At 37.8% G+C, this 20,474-nt stretch overlaps 1 protein-coding gene across 2 annotated transcripts; it reads left to right on the forward strand.

The window, feature by feature from the left end:
* Positions 1–54: 54 nt before the first annotated feature.
* tada3l (transcriptional adaptor 3 (NGG1 homolog, yeast)-like) lies at positions 55–18,699 on the forward strand. Of its 2 annotated transcripts, none has more exons than XM_028825389.2 (9): positions 55–518; positions 1,427–1,682; positions 1,954–2,204; positions 3,178–3,283; positions 5,462–5,597; positions 5,767–5,870; positions 10,722–10,831; positions 10,914–11,099; positions 16,160–18,699. In XM_028825389.2, exons 2-9 carry the CDS (start codon positions 1,473–1,475, stop codon positions 16,350–16,352), a joined length of 1,296 nt encoding a protein of 431 aa, XP_028681222.1. In that variant the 5' UTR covers positions 55–518; positions 1,427–1,472; the 3' UTR covers positions 16,353–18,699. The 2 variants fall into 2 exon arrangements, with proteins under 2 accessions (XP_028681222.1, XP_028681223.1); XM_028825390.2 differs by having other exon boundaries at positions 55–479.
* The last annotated feature ends 1,775 nt before the right edge of the window (positions 18,700–20,474 follow it).

Here is a 20,474-nt window from a genome sequence, read left to right on the forward strand (position 1 = left end):
TAAAAGGCAATCGGGGATGTAGGATTGGCGTTCAGACAGAGAGGGGTATTAAAGCTTTACTGGGTTGCAACAACTCACGTAGAAAATAGATACATGTAATAATTACATAAATTTCAACAATACCCAGTTGGCATATACGTGGAATTCAGATTTTTGTTATTTTTGCGTGTCGTTTTCATTAAAGTATTGATCACTTACGAAATGTTTAGATTTACGTGTACCTGGTCGTTGGTTTTGCTTGTGGAAGATACCATTTTTCTCTTTTGACTGTTTGATTGCTTTCATGGTTAAAGGGGGGCAGAGGGTGCCAGTTGCACACGAATTATCGCATTTTAACTTATTGCACGTTAAAACAACGCAGTGCCACATACTAATCAGTACGTAATCTAATGCATATTGGAATGTCTAATTTTTGCTGCATTTTAATGTTATAGGTCATATTGTACAAAGCCTGTTGGATTGATGCCCCCTCTTAACATGTAAGTGGTGTATTCAGTAATGGACACTGCATTCTCGAGGTAAATGCATCAATTCGGAATAAATGAATGTCTGGGTTTGCTCATGTAGTAATAGGCGATTTCAGGTCGAGAGGTTTGGGGATAGGGTTCAGGAGTGTGCGGCATCAGTAATTGGCTAACGCCGTTACTGGCTGAAGGAATATGCTGTGCTTTGTCCCTCCTTGGGAGACACGAGTCCTTCTGCAGCCGCGGTCGGCGCCGATAGAACATGATGGCCATCCTGATCTCTTTGCCTACGTTGTTGACCATCTGCACGTTGTGCACCGCGTTTATTCATTTTTCATAGGGTATCCACTAAAACAGTCATGGAGAAATTTCGCTAATAAAATGCGACCGGTCTCTTAAAGGAGAATCCGTTGGAGTTTCCAGGCGCCTTATTTGAAGAACTATAACTGACAAGTGACTGCACCGAACTATTTGGTGATGGAGTCCATATATTGACACGCGAATTTCCCGGTGAATACGTAAAGTTTGGAATTTAAAAATATATATCTATATATTGATGACCATCAGCCCATCAAGTTGCATATTATAGTACAGAATGCAACGTACAACATAAAAAAGTTTCCATTGTATAACATTAAAATAAAGCCTGAAATTTGCCATATTCAAATAACATTTTGCCCATCTGTAGGTTTATTACCCAATGTGCCATTTTTCACTACCCATGCTAAATTCGTATAAATAACATTTTTACAACGTGCTCATTAAAGCTATATTAATTTTGATAACCTTCACTGTTTTTAAAGTTGTACTTGATGTTTCACAGACTCAGACACAGATGTTTATTGAAATTCTGTATTGTACTTAATTGTTAGACAGATTTTTGCCCTGACAAAATTTATGCTGTTTTATCTAAACCATGATGCATTTTATGAAACAATTACATTCCTGCAAATTTCCAATAGGATTTAATTTATTTTCTGTGGAGTGTGGAGTTACTTGCCGCCTGCTATGATGAGTGAACTAAAGGATTGCCCTCTGCAGTTCCATGACTTCAAGCCTGTGGACCACCAAAAGGTGTGTCCACGCTACACAGCGGTGCTAAATCGCTCTGAGGATGATGGCATTGGCATTGAGGAGCTGGACACACTGCAGCTGGAATTGGAAACACTGCTGTCCTCAGCAAGCCGACGCTTGAGGGTCTTAGAGGCTGAGACGCAGGTGTGTAATGGTGATGCAGGGGACTGATGAACGGTGGGAAAAATAAGTGGACTTAATTAGCATTTTCTATAAATATGGCATCTGTAAGCAAAGCTTTTTTTATTGGTAAGTTTTAAATGTTTGTTTTTATTGTCACTGTTTTTGCAGTTACCCTAACACGCATAAAAAAGTGTTAAATTACACATGTGTAACTAGTTTTTGAATTGGTACCGTGCTGCATAGTGCAGTTTATTAAAGTAAATAGTCTCACATATCAGCTCTTTTGTTTTAGATCCTTACCGACTGGCAGGACAAGAAAGGGGATAAACGATTTTTGAAGTTGGGTAAGGAACATGAACTGGGTACTCCTGCTAAGCATGGCAAGCCAAAAAAGCAGAAGCTGGAAGGGAAGGGCAGCCATGGGCCAGGACCTGGACCAGGTCGACCTAAATCAAAAAATGTGCAGCCAAAAATCCAGGAGTATGAGTTTCAGGATGACCAGCTAGATGTGCCACGTATCCCAAAAAATGATGCTCCCAATAGGTATGTTCAGTATATGCACCATTTCACTATGATTCCGTCCTATTAGTTGTATTTCTGGGAACCACAGAGGGACGGGTATCTGGAACGTAGTCAGGATGATTTTACGATGTTGTACCCTTTAAGATGGATTATTAATGCATGTAAAGATTGAAAGTACAATTGTCTAGCCTTGCCATATGATTACAGAGAACATGCCAACATATATGTGCCACTGCCAGTGATGAGGAATATTGCCCACTTATTCATCACTTCCCTCATCTTTTGTCATAGCTTGTCTTTTTCTAACAGGGTTTGAGAGCTTGGGTTTCTGAACAGTCCACAGTATATTTATCCACTACCTGCAAGAGATATAAATTCAGCTCTGAAAATTAAAAAACATACGTGGTAAATAAGTCACTGCTCAGTCAAACGTAAAGATTTAAAATTTGTTTGGGGAACTCCATCTGAAGTTACTAGATAGATAGATAGATAGATAGATACTTTATTAATCCCGATGGGAAATTCACATACTAATGTGGTTCTCCCTCTCTTTTTTCAGCACTTTTTCATTATTTGATTATGTGGTGCTCTTTATACCCATCTTTATCATAATTAACCGTATAGACATTGTAAAATTAAGGAAATAAAATGGTTTGCACACATCATAATTAACCGTATAGACATTGTAAAATTAAGGAAATAAAATGGTTTGCACACAATACTACAGCATAATGCTTCAGTTTTAGATAATGCATTTTGCAAAGATGAGAGGATATATAAAAAGCTTTACACTTACATCAGTCCCTTTTTCCAAGTCATCTGCTTCCATGAATGACATTTGTTGTTCTTTACATGTTTAGCTCATCACCTAAATTATTTAATTTAATTTGGGAATTCAGGTTTAAGTATATACTAATAATATATTAGATTCCAAATGTCTGTGGGATATTGTACTTTGGTCTTTGTCCCTCAAAGTGTTTTTTTTTTGTTGTAGGTTTTGGGCATCTGTGGAGCCGTACTGTGCAGACATCACTGCTGAAGAGATCAGAGTCCTTGAAGAGCTGATAAAGCCCCCAGAGGATGAGGCAGAATACTACAAGGTTGGTGTTTTAGTGCAGTGTTCAACTGTTTCAGAATTCTTGACTATTCCTTTTACTTTACCTACATATGCTGTAGGTACAGAGGAAATATTTTGATAGGGGCACACTCTTAACTTAGAATTCTATATAGATTTACATGTTTAAAGGCATCTGAAAGCAATTTGACCACTTTCAGGGTGATGCCTGTGGATACAGTAACTCAAACATGAATCTCTCAGTGAAACGTAGCACACAATTATTAGCCGTGTAAGGTGCTAGAAGTCAATAGAGTTTAACCATATTTGCTTCAGTAGACACAGGTATCATAATTTCACGTTTATTTGCACATGCCTATGTCTTAACTGTAGCACAAATGGGAAAGAGGAAGTTCATATTTTCAAGAATATACAGTTAGGTCCATAAATATTTGGATAGAGACAACTTTTTTTCTAATTTTGGTTCTGTACTTTACCACAATTAATTTTAAATGAAACAACTCAGGTGCAGTTGAAGTGCAGATTTTCAGCTTTAATTCAGTGGGGTGAACAAAACGATTGCATAAAAATGTGAGGCAACTAAAGCATTTTTTTAACACAATTTCTTCATTTCAGGGGCTCAAAAGTAATTTGACAATTGACTCAAAGGCTATTTCATAGGCAGGTGTGGGCAAGTCCGTCGATATGTCAATTAAGCAGATAAAAGGCCTGGAATTGATTTGAGGTGTGGTGCTTGCATGTGGAAGATTTGGCTGTGAACAGACAACATGCGGTCAAAGGAGCTCTCCATGCAGATGAAAGAAGCCATCCTTAAGCTGCAAAAACAGAAAAAACCCCTCTGAGAAATTGCTACAAATTACGAGTGGCAAAATCTACAATTTGGTACATCTTGAGAAAGAAAGCAAGCACTGGTGAACTCAGCAACACAAAAAGACCTGGACGTCCACGGAAGACAACAGTGGTGGATGATCGTAGAATAATTTCCATGGTGAAGAGAAACCCCTTCACAACAGCCAACCAAGTGAACAACACTCTCCAGGGGGTAGGCGTATCGATATCCAAGTCTACCATAAAGAGAAGACTGCATGAAAGTAAATACAGAGGGTGCACTGCAAGGTGCAAGCTACTCATAAGCCTCAAGAATAGAAAGGCTAGATTGGACTTTGCTAAAGAACATCTAAAAAAGCCAGCACAGTTCTGGAAAAACATTCTTTGGACAGATGAAACCAAGATCAACCTCTACCAGAATGATGGCAAGAAAAAAGTATGGAGAAGGCGTGGAACAGTTCATTATCCAAAGCATACCACATCATCTGTAAAACACGGTGGAGACAGTGTGATGGCTTGGGCGTACATGGCTGCCAGTGGCACTGGGACACTAGTGTTTATTGATGATGTGACACAGGACAGAAGCAGCCGAATGAATTCTGAGGTGTTCAGAGACATACTGCCTGCTCAAATCCAGCTAAATGCAGTCAAATTGATTGGGCGGCGTTTCATGATACAGATGGACAATGACCTAAAACATACAGCCAAAGCAACCCAGGAGTTTATTAAAGCAAAGAAGTGGAAAATTCTCGAATGGCCAAGTCAGTCACCTGATCTTAACCCAATTGAGCATGCATTTCACTTGTTGAAGACTAAACCTCAGACAGAAAGGCCCACAAACAAACAGCAACTGAAAGCCGCTGCAGTAAAGGCCTGGCAGAGCATAAAAAAGGAGGAAACCCAGCATCTGGTGATGTCCATGAGATCAAGACTTCAGGCTGTCATTGCCAGCAAAGGGTTTTCAATCAAGTATTAGAAATGAACATTTTATTTCCAGTTATTTATTTTGTCCAATTACTTTTGAGTCCCTGAAATGAAGGGATTGTGTTCAAAAAATGCTTTAGTTGCCCCACATTTTTATGAAATCGTTTTGTTCACCCCACTGAATTAAAGCTCAAAGTCTGCACTTCAACTGCATCTGAGTTGTTTCATTTAAAATTCATTGTGGTAATGTACAGAACCAAAATTAGAAAAAAGTTGTCTCTGTCCAAATATTTATGGACATAACTGTATGGTTGTTCCATTTGATTCCAGTTAATAAAATATTATCTTTAAGGATATTACTTGTAAAGTTGCAGCTTTATGTAGGGGAAAGTCAGGGGTTGTTATTAACTTGTTGAAACATTGCTGTTTAAATAAAATAATCTCATTCTAGATTCCACCCTTGGGAAAGCACTACTCCTTGCGGTGGGCTCAGGAAGATTTGCTGGAGGAGCAGAGGGAGGGCGCAAGATCAGCTGCTGACAAGAAAAAGGGCATAGTGGGGCCACTGGCTGAACTTGATGCCAGAGGTGAGTATTTCTTTTTGTATATTTTTGCCATCTTGCAGGTGGAGGTGATATACATGACAATCAAAGTATTGCAGTAACAAAATGTGAACTCTCCATTGTTGTGATAATATGAAACTGTCTTTCTCACTTGCTTCTTAATGTTATTTGGTTGTCATTCTCTGGAATGCAGAAGTGGATGCTTTATTGAAGAAGTCGGAGGCTCAGCATGACCAGCATGAGGACATTAGTCCATTTGGACCCTTAACACAACGCCTTTTGCAAGCATTAGTGGAGGTGAGCAAAAGCTTTGCAGTTAAGGCAGGTTTTACACAGTTTGATTGTATTTATATATTGTCAGATTTGACTGCTTCTCTTATAACTATCCTGACCAAATAAGAATGTTCTTAATTTTGTTCCACAGTTTTGAATTAAAAAAATGAATAGGAGAATGGAAGGAGCTGACCATGAAACTGGTACAAAGAATTATGTGCAGAGGCAGTTGAAATATATAGGGAATTCAGTGGCCATGGAAAAAGATCTTTTTGGCTTTAAACATTAAGCCTGATACGGCATTACTCTGATTTAATAAAACATGAAGTGACATTTAAAAGATGCTTCACTCAGCATCTTCCAAATCTCAGATATCAACACAAGTTTATGATAAAAATATATTTAAATACATAGGCTTGTAAAAAGATAAAAGTTCAAAGAAGAGATAGAGCATTTGAGTCTCACTTTGAGCTAGTCATACCCCACAGCTTGTAAAATTCTGTGTTGACAGTTCTTGAACCCCTGCATAGTTGTATTATGATTTCTAACTAGGTGGCTATTGTGTGATGCAGGTTCAGGATGGCAGTTCCAAATAAAATTAAGCAAGTTAGATTTATCACTGATTGTCCTGTCAATTGCAGCTGCTTAATTAGTTCTAAAAGATTTTCATATTATTCAGGTACAGTTTTTGTATAGTGTGGGCGTGCATACATAAAATGTAATATATTTTAGCAACATAGAAAGGCAATTTGCAGCTGTGTCTGGTTCTCCTAATGTAACCAGAGCACTTTACTGCACTCGTATTGCAATAAGGGCACTTAGAAAAAATGATGCTGCTTTTATTAACCGTAAGTGATTACATTCCATTAACAAATGAGTCTGTGATGGCAAAATGAGACTAACAAACATCGTGGCTTAGCGGCCTGAGTCAACTAATGATTAATTTATTTTGAAGCAAAGTAGCATTGGTAGATGTATTTGTACTGTATTTGGCAGCTGGTTCATTGGTAAGGTCACTGGCTGAACCCTCAGTTTTTCATATGGCCTGTACTATTCATTGTAACAGCAATCATGTCATAGCATGTGCCATGTAATAGTGGCTACCCGCTTAGGCATTTGGGCCTTACGTGTTTCCCAAATCTCAGAACACAGAGGAGAGCCTTTATAATGGCATGCATGATCTTGCATGCTCAGTTGTGGAGTGTAGGCAGTTACTCTTAAATGCAGGTGGTGAGGTCTCGATGTGTCAGGAGGGAGGCTGCTCTACTGGACAGTGAGGTTCTGTAGCATCGTGATTACACATGTGTGAGGTTGATTACCACTTTCTATATATGGTTATTTCAGGGCAGCAACCAGACTTGATTTGAGGTGCATTCACATACGCATATTTGCAAGATGATTGTGATTTACAAAGGTAAATTGTGTGGAAATGTACATACGCCAGGTTTTGTATGTTTTTATTTTGTACGTATTTTCCTGTTTCTGCTGTACATGTATTGTACGATGCTTGAATTCACACTAAGTTTTATAAATTAGACTCCTACACCAGGTTATTGTCTGTTTGGAGTTTTGCATGTTTTTGATGTATCTACATATTTTTTTTCCTGTTCCTTCATTTTTCTCCCACATCCTTTAACCATTTATGATTGGTTAATTGGTGACTCTAAATTGGCTGGTTTCCAGGAATGGATTCTGCCTTGCACCCAGTCCTGACAAGACATGCGAGTCCTATGCAATTAAGTATCTGAATAAGCAAGTTCAGAAATTGAAAAATATATATGTGATGTTAGCTGTGCTATGGTAAAATTGGGTTTTGGTAAGAACTTTTTATAGAGTTCAAATACAAGTGCATGCATTAGCAAAAGTGCCACCTGCTTTTTAAGTAATAATATACATGATCACCTGTGGGAATTTAGCTATTAATGAAAAAAGTATGAAAAGCTTTATATATATATATATATATATATATATATAATATATACACATACATACATACATACGTCTGCTTGGAGAAATATCCAGAATTATTTGAAAGTGTAATATTTCTTTTCGCTACTGGGAAGGGTATAACCAGAGAAGATGTCGTAGAATATGTGTTTTTATGTATTCGATGTATGTCCATTTTAACGTAAAATGCATAAATTAAATTTTTATTTCTCACTCTAGAGCAGCCCATACATTAATAAATGCAAGAAAAGATTAGATTCCTCTTGTTAGTTTTTGCTGTATTTATAATTTGGCCATTATAGTTATTTATTGCTTATTAAAAGGCTGAAATTAATTGGGAATTGCAGCCTTTTTAACTAAAATGGAAATGCTGTTAATACAATAGGTACCGAGGAAGTATAAAAAAAAAAAAAAAAAAAAAAAAGTAAAATGTTTTGCCCCAGAACGTTTCCAGTTATCATAGTTATCTCAATTAAATTACTACAGAGTAAAAGGGGGGATTTTTATTTCGTGAACATGTGGTAGGCACTCGCATTACACAATTTAAGAATAGGTTACATCAGACTTGAAGTCTGCAAAGAGTATGGTATTAAGTGAATTCTTTGTCCACTTATCACAGAATCAATAGATTTATAGTTTCTTGAATCCCAGGGGAAATATTTCTGTCCATTTATTGGTATTAATTATTTATCTATGACTTCTGTTCCTTTATATAGCTGATGCACATTATAAATTCTGTCTATTCATGCATCAGTTTTCAACCCTGCTTTAATCAGTGTTGGTTAAAAGGGATATAACCAGTTCATTGATATAAAATAGTCATAAATACAATAAACTTTAAAAATATTAAAAGAAAAATACATTTATTTTCATATAAAAGATTGATAATCATAAATAAATATTTCAAATCATACATTGTGATAAAGCAACACCAATTAGACAAACATAAGGAAAATTAAATGTTCTGTTGCAATTAACCATTGTGTTATACTGAAGATGTTTTTCATGTCCAGCTTGCACACTGTGATTGTTTGACAAAATAGAAATCTTATTACTGTTCTGAAATAAAAAATTGAAATAATAATAATAAAAAACATAGCCATATTAAAATGTGAAGAATGTCTCCAAAAATCATATTTATTTAACAAATAAAAATACATTCAAAATTTACAGTTATTATCTTATAGCCATCATTTTAATAATTCTGTGGAAGCTAATGGAAAATGCTTCTAAGCCATGCTGTTCATATATGTATTCCTACAATTGCCCACAAAGTAGCTACAACATTGACACTGCTTCATAAGCAATAATTTTAATTATCACGTCTTACCTGGTCTTGCTGCAACCCAGACCTGGATAAGTGGCAGAACATGGATGGCTGGATGTCTTAGCTGAAATCAAACCTTTCCATCTTATACAAAAAAGTCCCTACTTGTCTTGACAGTAAATCTGTAGCTATGTTGATAGCTGTTTAATGGTGATAGTTCATCCTGGACAAGTTTCCAATCCATTCCAAGGTCAACTATGAGTCTGTTTTAAAAGTGCCAATTTCAATTTCCCTACAACCCTGACCTTTACATCTTTAGGATGTGAAAGGAAAATCAATATGCCTGAAGATGACAACCACATATATGCAGAGAGAACATGCTAAACAACTGTATCACTGATTCCATAGTACTTTAGTGCTTAATAGTACCTAATGGTAATGCAATACCTACATCTGTACACGTTTACTCCTTGTCAAATTAACATTCTCAGTCCTGCTTAATCCTGTTCAAGGTTACAGAGGCCAATATGTGTTTTTTTTTTAATTACAGTGATCCCTCGCTATATCGCGCTTCGCCTTTCGCGGCTTCACTCCATCGCGGATTTTATATGTAAGCATATTTAAATATATATCGCGGATTTTTCGCTGCTTTGCGGGTTTCTGCGGACAGTGGGTCTTTTAATTTCTGGTACATGCTTCCTCAGTTGGTTTGCCCAGTTGATTTCATACAAGGGACGCTATTGGCAGATGGCTGAGAAGCTACCCAACTTACTTTCTCTCTCTCTCTCTCTTGCGCTGACGTAGGGGGGTGTGAGCAGGGGGGCTGTGTGCAGCTGCTTCCTGAAGGACATGCTGCACGGTGCTTCGCATACTTAAAAGCTCAAAGGGCACGTATTGATTTTTGACTTTGTTTTTCTGTGGCTCTCTCTCTCTCTCTTCCTGCTCCTGACGGAGGGGGTGTGAGCTTCCGCCTTCAACAGCTTTGTACCGGCGGTGCTTCGCATACTTAAAAGCCAAAAAGCCCAATTGATTTTTTTTTTGACTGCTTGCTTTGCACTCCTTTGAAAAGGAAGATATGTTTGCATTCTTTTAATTGTGAGACAGAACTGTCATCTCTGTCTTGTCATGGAGCACAGTTTAAACTTTTGAAAAAGAGACAAATGTTTGTTTGCAGTGTTTGAATAACGTTCCTGTCTCTCTACAACCTCCTGTGTTTCTGCGCAAATCTGTGACCCAAGCATGACATTCTAAAAATAACCATATAAACATATGGTTTCTACTTCGCGGATTTTCCTATTTCGCGGGTGGCTCTGGAACGCAACCCCTGCGATGGAGGAGGGATTACTGTATGCCTATTTTCTAGGTGACTACCCTACAGTTGTTTACAGATTTTGGTTTGTTGAGGTGGACACTAAGCTTCTTCTCATTTTCAGGCCCTTTGTGATTTTTAGCTAAGCACAGATGCATATCACAGCTTGCACATATTTCCCACACACACTTTTTTGTCTGTATTTACCACAGGGACCCTGGTTATCAAAGTAAATTGATCCCATAGTTTACAAAATTTTAAGCTTTCTGTACAGTTTAAAGGTAGTCAGAAAATAGTTTTTTTTCCAAAATATTTTCTCACATGTTGCTGCCAATGATATTCTTTTCTTCAGGAGAACATCATCTCTCCAATGGAGGACTCTCCTATCCCAGAGATGTCCGGTAAAGATTCAGGAGCTGATGGGGCCAGCACGTCACCCCGTAGTCAGACCAAGAACTTCAGGTGAAGCTTTGTAAAGATTGCTGCTTTAGTATATGTGTAAAAATTGCAAGGGCTATGTTATGCATTATGTACTCTTGTACAGTGTGCCTCATACCAAATCTTTGGAAGCACGGATCAAAGAGGAGCTGGTGGCTCAGGGTGTGTTGGAATCTGAAGATCGCCCCACAGATGATTCTGAAGATGAGGTTCTAGCAGAATTACAGAAAAGGCAGGCAGAACTGAAGGCTTTAAGTGCCCATAACCGTGCCAAGAAGCAAGAATTGATGAGGTGAGCAGCATGCCTTTCATTTTTCAAGTGGCATGTTCTACATATTGAACATGGTATGTCATACTTGTTTGACAGAAAATAGGTCTTTTGGTTTGGAATGCTATGTAAATTCAAAAATGACCAAAAGCCTGTAATGAGCTTGGATTTTGTTTTGACACAAGAACGGTAGTAATTTTAATAATAGTAATACATTTTTATTTATATAGCGCCTTTCCCATGCTCAAGGCACTTCAGAGTTTAAGAAAGAACAACAGGGTATACAATATATAGCATTGTACTAAACCAGATAAATAAATAAAGAAGAGTAAGATAGTAAATTCAGAGAAATGCCTAACAGACAACATAATTTATGGTCTAGCACACACACACAGGTTACATGAGCATCTTGACAAAGAGATAAACTGAAAGAAGGGTAATAAAGTCAGGTAGAGCTAAAAGTCTTCCTGAACAGATGAGTTTTGAGTTGTTTTTTAAAAGAGTTCATGGAGTCAGCTGATCGAATTAATTTCGGTAGGTCATTCTAGAGTGTGGGCGCTATACAGCTGAAGGCCCTGTCACCCATGGAGTGTAGATTAGTGTGGAGCACAACAAGATTGCCAGAATCAGAGGACCTTAGTTGGCGGACAGGCACATAGTGATGGAGAAGGTCACTGATGTAGTTTGGTGCAAGGTCATTTAAGGCTTTGTAGGTTATTAGTAGAATTTTATATTCAATTCTGTAAGACACAGGGAGCCAGTGAAGATGGAGCAGGATGGGTGTGATGTGCTCGCTGCTGCTGGAGCTGTGATACAAGATTAGAAGGGGCACCTGCCAGTAGGGAATTACAATAATCGATGCGAGATGTCATAAAAACATGGACAAGTTTCTCAGTGTTAGAAAAGGAGAGGAAGGAGCGAACATGTGATATGTTACGGAGGTGAAAATAAGAATGTTTCTTAATGTGATTTATGTGGGCGGAATAAGAAAGGGAGGAATCAAAAATGACACCAAGATTCTTTGCAGTAGAGGCAGGTCTGATGAGATCACCGCCAAGATTGACTGGAAGGAGCTCATTTTATTAAGTTGCACTTTAGTTCCAATTTGCAGGAGTTCAGTTTTGTTGCAATTTAATTTTAAAGAGTTCTGCTCCATCCAGGTTTTAATTTCACTGAGGCAAGTTGTGAGCTGAGAAAGCTCTGATGAAGTTCCACTTTTAACATTGAAATAGAGTTGAGTATCGTCTGCATATAAATGATAACCCAGTCCAAAGCTACGAATAATATGGCCAAGGGGAAACATATAAATACAGAAAAGCAGAGGGCCGAGGACAGAGCCCTGAGGAACTCCTTGTATGACTGGCACTGTGCTGGACCTGCTGTTGCCAAGACTAACAAACTCTTGCCTATCAAGTCAGATAGGACTTGAACCACTGGAGGGCAGTGCCAGAGATACCCAGCATATTTTCCATTCTGGACAGTAGAATGTCATGTCTGACAGTGTCACGTGCTGCACTGAGGTCTAACAGAATTAATATACTGGTTTGTCCAGAGTCTGCTGCCATAAACAAATCATTGGTTACCCGTAGCAGAGCAGTTTCATAGCTGTGCTGTGCTTTAAAACCAGACTGAAAGGGTTCCATCAAATTAGTATAAGTTGGTGAGCTGGGAAGCTACAACACGCTCAAGAACTTTTGACAGAAAAGGTAAGTGGGAAATTGGCCGGAAATTGTTAAGATTGTCAGCATCAAGACCAGACTTTTTTAACATTGGGGTTACAAAAGCGATTTTAAAAGTGAGCAGCACAAAGCCAGTGTCAAGGGATGAGTTTAGTATTGTTGTAATAGTTGAGATTATGGCATAAAGGCAGGATTTAAGTAGTGTGGTGGGGATGGGGTCCAGTACACAAGCAGTCAGCCTCTTCTTACAAAGCAGGTCATTGACAAAAGCAGATGTGACTGGTGAGAACTTAGAGAAGGAGCTGGATGGAGTGGGAAAACAGGGAGAGATATAAACAGATGATGTATTTATGTTAGTTGAATTATTTAGATCTATAATTTTGTTATGGAAAAAGTGGAGGAATTTATCACAGACTCTAGTATAAGAGGTAGTTGGGCCAGATGCGGGTTGGAGTAGTTTATTAGCTACAGAGAACAAAACCCTTGGGTTATCATAGCCACTTTCTACTATTCTGCCATAATGGGTGTTCTTGGCAGCAGTTAGTGACATTCTCTCAAAGTCTCAAATGTCGCAAAATACCGGTGTCTTTTAGGATATTCCAGTCAGACCATTTCCTCTAGACAAACTGTTTAATATGAAGGAGTTTGTCAAAAGATAATTTAAGCATGAGACTGAGCAATACTTATCTGATAGCAGTGGAGAAGCAGCACAGCACAGCGGAGCTGGTGAAGCAGGCGGGTGTGGTGGTGCAGGTGAGTGGCGATAGCAATGCAGCAGAAAGCATAACAGGAGGAGGTAGCAGGATTTGGAGATTCCAACATACAGCCACAAACAAGTAACGCTGTGTATTACAGATGTGATCACCCCAGAGCCACGAGCTAGGTGTGTGTGAACATCAGATCAGTTCTTAGTCATAAAGCACAATAAAATGAATCGAGAGCAGACCAGCATAGCAACTATAATCAAGGAGACAGATCATCCCAGGCTCCTAGATCGCCAAGGTACAAAGAAATGTTCATAGGTTTCCTACCGTGATCCACAGATTCTGTTGCTCCCAGTCAAGGTAAAGTCCATAAAGTCTGTAAAAATTAATCCAAATCCATTCAATTCGAGTCAGCTGCATCCACAAACTATACGTACAATAAAGAAAATAAAACAAGCATAAAAAAGTGCAGGATTAAGGCAAATTTTACGAAAAGTGTTGTTAACAGGGAGGAGCGGCAGCAGCATGCGTGCGTCAGCGTCCCCTCCTCTGTCAGCCTTGTTTTTGCTTTGTCAAGGTAGATTAATTGTGAGTGGGAATATTATTAAAGTGAAAGTTTGAAAAACATATAATATTCTTATATTCATTTAATGCAAATCAGAGTTGCTTAAGCCAGAGTCTAAAAGGCAAGAACCTTTCCTAGGTAGGACACCACTCTATTGTGGCTACACTTACACACTCACTCAGTGTTTATTTAGAATTGACAGTTAATGATGTGAAAGAAATATCAGTATAGCCGGCTCTGGCATTTACACCTAGGACACTGAATTTATAAGGAAGCAGGGTAAATTACTGCTGTGCCATCATGCCATCCAAACTGAAACCCATTATAAATTAACTGTAACAGCTCACTACAAGATCAACCTGCTATTAAAATATTATCTTATGAAGGCTATAGGCATAGTTCTTACATTCCAGTCTGCCATGCACTTTCTCTCTAAGTCTTGTATATTTACAATTCATTTCAGCAGATGTATAACCATAGAGGATTCAGCATTCTTATTTGGGGAGCACTTTACCACTGATTGTTTTAGTCAGTTTTGGGTTATAAATGGATGGTCATAAGTTCAAATGACTTTGGGCTTCAGAATTGCTCTTACTCATTTCCTTAACCACAGATACATATTGGTTCTTGTTTACTTTGCACATATAGATGAGCATGATGTTTTTTTCCACTATCCTATAACCCACTTATTCCAAGGTAGAATTACGTGGTGCCAGAGCCTTTGTTAGCAGCATCAGACACAAGGTAGGAACCAATTATAAGTGGAAAGGAAGACTATCATGGCATATACTTATTTACATGTACCTCACTAACACTGATTCAATTTAAAACAACTAACCTAATACGCACATCGTTTGAATATGAGTGGAAAACAATTGCATTGGAGGAATATGTCACACAGACACGACACAATCAAAATGTGAAAAATTCACAGAGACAGTGATTCCGGTAATTGGCTTACCTACCATTTTTACTGTCATTACGTCACTGCTTGAGAAGAGTGTTACACTATAGACATATAGAACAAAATAAAGAGTTGACTGGAGCTGCAAATATATGCAGCTCACAAATTGTAGAAATACATATAAAGTGTATTTGAAAAAACATTTTTTCGTTTTTTTTGTCTACAAGACATTTTCAGGTTTGCTTTCAAATGTTTGTTTTTGGTGATAGATAGATAGATAGATAGATAGATAGATAGATACTTTATTAATCCCAAGGGGAAATTCACATACTCCAGCAGCAGCATACTGATAAAGAAAATATTAAAGAGTGATAACAATGCAGGTATACAGACAGACAATAACTTTGTATAATGTTAACGTTTATCTCCCCCCAGGTGAAATTAAAGAGTCGCATAGTGTGGGGGAGGAACGATCTCCTCAGTCTGTCAGTGGAACAGGACAGTGACAGCAGTCTGTCGCTGAAGCTGCTCCTCTGTCTGGAGATGATACTGTTTAGTGGATGCAGTGGATTCTCCATTATTGACAGGAGCCTGCTCAGTGCCCGTCGCTCTGCCAAGGATGTCAAACTGTCCAGCTCCGTGCCTACAATAGAGCCTAATAATAATTACAACTAGTGTAGATGTTAGTGCGTTTTTGGTTTCAGTTAAAATTGATCAAGAACTGCATATAGTTCACAAAGTCTTTTAATATAGCATCAATAAGGTTGATCCCCTCACAGAACCCACATATACAGAATAATTGTACAGTATGTGGTCTTCAGGGCGCTGACTAGACAAAAGGGGGAGTAGGAGGGACCAGTTGGGAGGTCGCCATCTTGGGTACTCTGTAGGCTGAAGAGAGAATACAATGAAGTATGTTTAGCTGATAAGGATCAGGTTAGCCATAGATGCTAAAACGGTTTGTGTGGTAGGTTAATTATAGATTTTACAATGGCCCAGTGTTCATGAGGGTAGGTTTTTGTTTGTGTCAACCCTCAATTCAACTGGTGTTCCATTCACAATTATTTCCTACTTTGCATCCAATGCTGTTAGAATAGTATCTGACTCTGCACAGTTTTAAATTGAAAGTAAATACTAAGAAATTGGATTGACAGATGTTTGTGTGTTATCAGTGATGTCTTCTGTTTTCTTTAGTATTAGTTATACTTAGCTTTTACTTCTCCGATTCTCAGGCTAGCTAAAGAAGAGACAAAGAAACAGGAACTACGTCAGCGTGTTCGTGTCTCTGATAATGAGGTGATGGAAGCCTTCAGGAAAATTATGGCAGCTCGACAGAAAAAGAGGACCCCTACCAAAAAAGAGAAGGAGCAGGCTTGGAAAGCCCTAAAGGAGCGGGAAAGTATTCTCAAGCTTTTGGATGGATAAAAAGAGGGCAACATCCCCAATCCTGTCCTCATGCCCACTGTGCACATCGCATTCTCAGACATGATTAAATATGTCCACATTCTTGGGAAGGGGCTTTTAATTGTATGTTCACTCTATATCAGAAAGCCCATTATATCCCAGGTCATGGGTAGCATAGCACTGGACCATGAGAACTTCATCCCCATCAAATTTTGCCCAGTTGCTAAAGGGCTGTGTCATTTTGTTGAAGAAAAAACAGCAGAAGAAACACGGATCATGTGTGAAAGTGATGGAGGGAACCATCTTTCTGCTTTTTTTTAAAAAGTAACAAGATGTTTTAGGTGGAAGGCTGCCTATGCCAGAACGTGAAAATAATTGGACATTTTGGATTTTTTGAATGAGAAGGAAATACAAATTAAAACCAGGCTGCATGCTTTTCGTTCCTGTGCTTCCTAAACAAATATGGTATAGCATCAGCCTATTGAATGGAAATTTACAAGTGCCATCAGGATAGATATGGTATATATTATTTTTTTATCATCATCTTGAGGGTAATGCTTTGTATTCTAAATGCCAATCATTTTTGGGACCTTTGTGTTCTGTGTCGTGGAGCTTCTCGTTTGCCCAAAAACTGGGAAAAAAAATCTGCTGTGTTAACATTGTGCTCATTTACAGTGTCGTAGAAGAACCATGACGCTCTTGAGATGGCCACAATCCTAGTTTTTGATTGCTTTACGCTATAGTTAGAGAAGCATCATCTGAATCAAAGTGGAAGAAGTCCTTTTCTGTTATGAACACTCCAAATGGGACCTAGTTTTTGTTCCCATAGATGTTATAAATTGGAGGTGTAGATTTTATTTTCTTTTTGAACACTAAATTAAAAAAAAAAGAACTATCGGGTCAGTTTTGGTTGATTTCTTAATTCTAGCTCTTGGAAATGCATAATTTTTCCAGACTGTCTTAATCGTGTGTGTGAGATTGAAAATTACTTTTGTTTCCGTGGAATGTTCAAGTATTCTCTTGCTCTACCCAATGATCTATTTTTATTTTTTATTAAAAGTGCTTGCAATCCTGACCTATTTTACAAACTCTAGTTTTCCAGAGGTCTGCAGGTATTTCTTTCAAGATGTGATGCAAACTGTGAGTTTTTTTGCTCAGTTTATCTTTAGGCTCCCATATTTCTATGCTTAATCCTTTCATCCCGTATGATACAGTGGAGCATGTGGGTAATGTTTGGCTAATGTGTTCACGGTTATATGTTTGTAGCTTGTACAGCTGTAAAACCAGGTCTCTGCAAAAGCCTCCATCTAATTATCAGCTGTATAAGTCATATTAATCAAAGACCTTTTAAAGATGGCTTTACACTGAAATTTGAAGGTAGCCATATTTAACTGACCAAATTCAGTGTTTGAATTTCACAGAAAACTCACCAAAATATCTCACAGTAATGCAAAAATTGATTCCGTTGGACTGATATGTCAACTCCCACTGTTTACAATTTATAGAAAATGTTCTCATGTTCATATTACTTCCTCTTAGGTACTTAACATTTGAAGTTATTTTCTAACCTCTCTTCAGTATGTTTCTATGTGCAAAGTGGTTCATAGAATGTGATTATACTGTACAGGTATCATCCAGTACTAGTTGATTTGATCATTCACATGCATTTGTAAAAGATACATCTATTTTGTTAAAGTGATTAGTGTGTGTATGGGTCAGGGCAGCAGCCATTCTTTCTTATCCCTGGTCCACCACAGGATTTGTACTTACTTCAGTAAGAGGCCCAGGATTTATAACATATAAAGAACTCGCCAAAAGGAAAATGTCTAAGAATCTTCATGCTCAAGTAAGATCTATAAAGAACACTTAACCTTTCTCCATTCCACCTAAATTTTGGAAATAGTCTTTGCCATTCTAGCTCATGGGATGTTCCTTTCGTATTTGTCAGAGATGGATTCTGTTTGCGCCTGTACTCTATATCTGCTTGTTGTTTGAATGTATTATTGAGGAGTTACCCTGTGCAATTTTTCTGTCTCTGTGTGTGTTTGTGTGTGTGTTGGGGGCGCACCAGTCAAAACTTGGTTTTAATGGAACCAAAAAAAAAAAAAAAACAGATGAGGTTGCCATAATGAAGAGTGTTGGGTGTTACTAATCTCCAACCACGCATTAAGGATTTTGTTCAGCATTTTAAGTAAAGGTTAATAGAAGATGTCTAACAGTCACTTTTCATTTTTTATCTTATGTCCTTTAGGCAAACGTTTCTGGTTGTCACTGTGAACTGGCATTGATTACACAGATTCTTGTACACACCCAGATTCAGCTTTTTTATCGTTGTATGAAAGTTTTTGAATAAAAATCTTTAAAATTACACATTGTGCAGAGTTATCCGCTTGTGTTGATAAACTGAAAGCTACAAATTAAAAGTATTTTTAAATATACAACCCCTTTCCTGCAAGCTCCAAAAATTCTCTACATCGGGGTACTCAACTCCTGTCCTGGAAGAGATCCACAATGGGTGCAGGTTTTCATTCCAACCAGTTTCATAATTGGAAGACAGGTCTACCAGATAATTAGACCTGGTATTTGAATTATATGGCTTATTAGTGCTTTCATACTTCCAAGACAAATCTTTATAACAATGGATTTTTTGTTCTCTGAGAACATTATATTTTCTGGTCTGGAACAGATTTGTGCCTCTTTGTCATTCCCTTCTCTCTTTTATTTCAAAAAATGTTATTAACACATACTTCATGAAGCATATCCACAGATTTAAATGGAGGCACATTAGCCGGGAAGTGGGTGTTTCCTTGGTCAATTGCACCTCAGTATTAAGTAATGCAGCTGTTTAAAACTAAAACATGAAATTAAGGTTTCTGATTCATAAAAAGTTTACTAAAACTAAGCCCTCCCCCCCCCCCCTTAAAAAAAAATTACTTTAATAGTAGTATGAATGGGTTCTGATTACAGATTTGGTTAAAGCAGAAACCTGCAACCACTGTGGCCCTCCAGGACCAGAGCCGAGTACCCCACCATGTAGTTGGCAAAGAACCACTTGTCATTTATAATGATGTTCATGAGCAGGGGGCAATGTAAGCACAACAAAGTGTAATACTGAAATCGAGTTCAAAGCAATAAAGCAGTTACCGTGCAACAAAATATATCAACAGAAACACTGAGATCTATATTCAGAGGCTCCCGTTGTAACTTTTCATTTTACTAAGCTATTTTACTTAGTGAATATACACATTTCCGTATTAAAATTGTAAAATAGTAACAGAGCTTATACAGTACAAGACAATGTGTTAAACATACCGTTATTGACTTCTCTTTGAGATAAGGAAAATATAAATCTCCCAGAGACATTAGAGCAATATCATGCAATGTTTAGTTTACCGCAAAATCATAATTTCAACAGCTGGAATTCACAATGTTAATAGGACTCAGAAAGGACATCTTGTCAAGCATATCTACGTTGACAGAAGTTTGGAATAAAGGAATTAAACATTTTTACGTTTAAATTTTTTTTTACTTACTATAAATCATGATTTCCATGGTAATATTATACAACACTAAGAGAACTCCCTGAACAAATATACACTGAATAATGAAACATAACTTTTATCAATTTTAAAATTACCCCAGGCTGTAACAATATACTGCGGTGGGCTGGCGCCCTGCCCGGGGTTTGTTTCCTGCCTTGCGCCCTGTGTTGGCTGGGATTGGCTCCAGCAGACCCCCATGACCCTGTAGTTGGGATATAGCGGGTTGGATAATGGATGGATGGATGTAACAATATAGTGGTCTACATACTTTAATTAGTATTTTCCCATACTTAAGTGTATATTAACTAAAATTATAACGCCTGCTACTCTGAACATATTAAGTTCAACGAATTGCCGCTGACTGGGACCACTAAACACAGTAATGACAACACAAATTAAATACTCCACACTATGAAATGTGAATAGACGGAGAAACACAGTACATGTTAGACAAAATGAGTAACAATCAAATAATACCGGCGGGTAACAGAATTTCAAGCAGCAATAATGGTCTTAAATATCCATCCATCCATCCATTTTCCAACCCGCTGAATCCGAACACAGGGTCTTAAATATATAAAATGAAAATGTTTTGTTATAA

This window comes from Erpetoichthys calabaricus, chromosome 18, assembly GCF_900747795.2.
Source record: "Erpetoichthys calabaricus chromosome 18, fErpCal1.3, whole genome shotgun sequence".
NCBI lineage: Eukaryota > Metazoa > Chordata > Cladistia > Polypteriformes > Polypteridae > Erpetoichthys > Erpetoichthys calabaricus.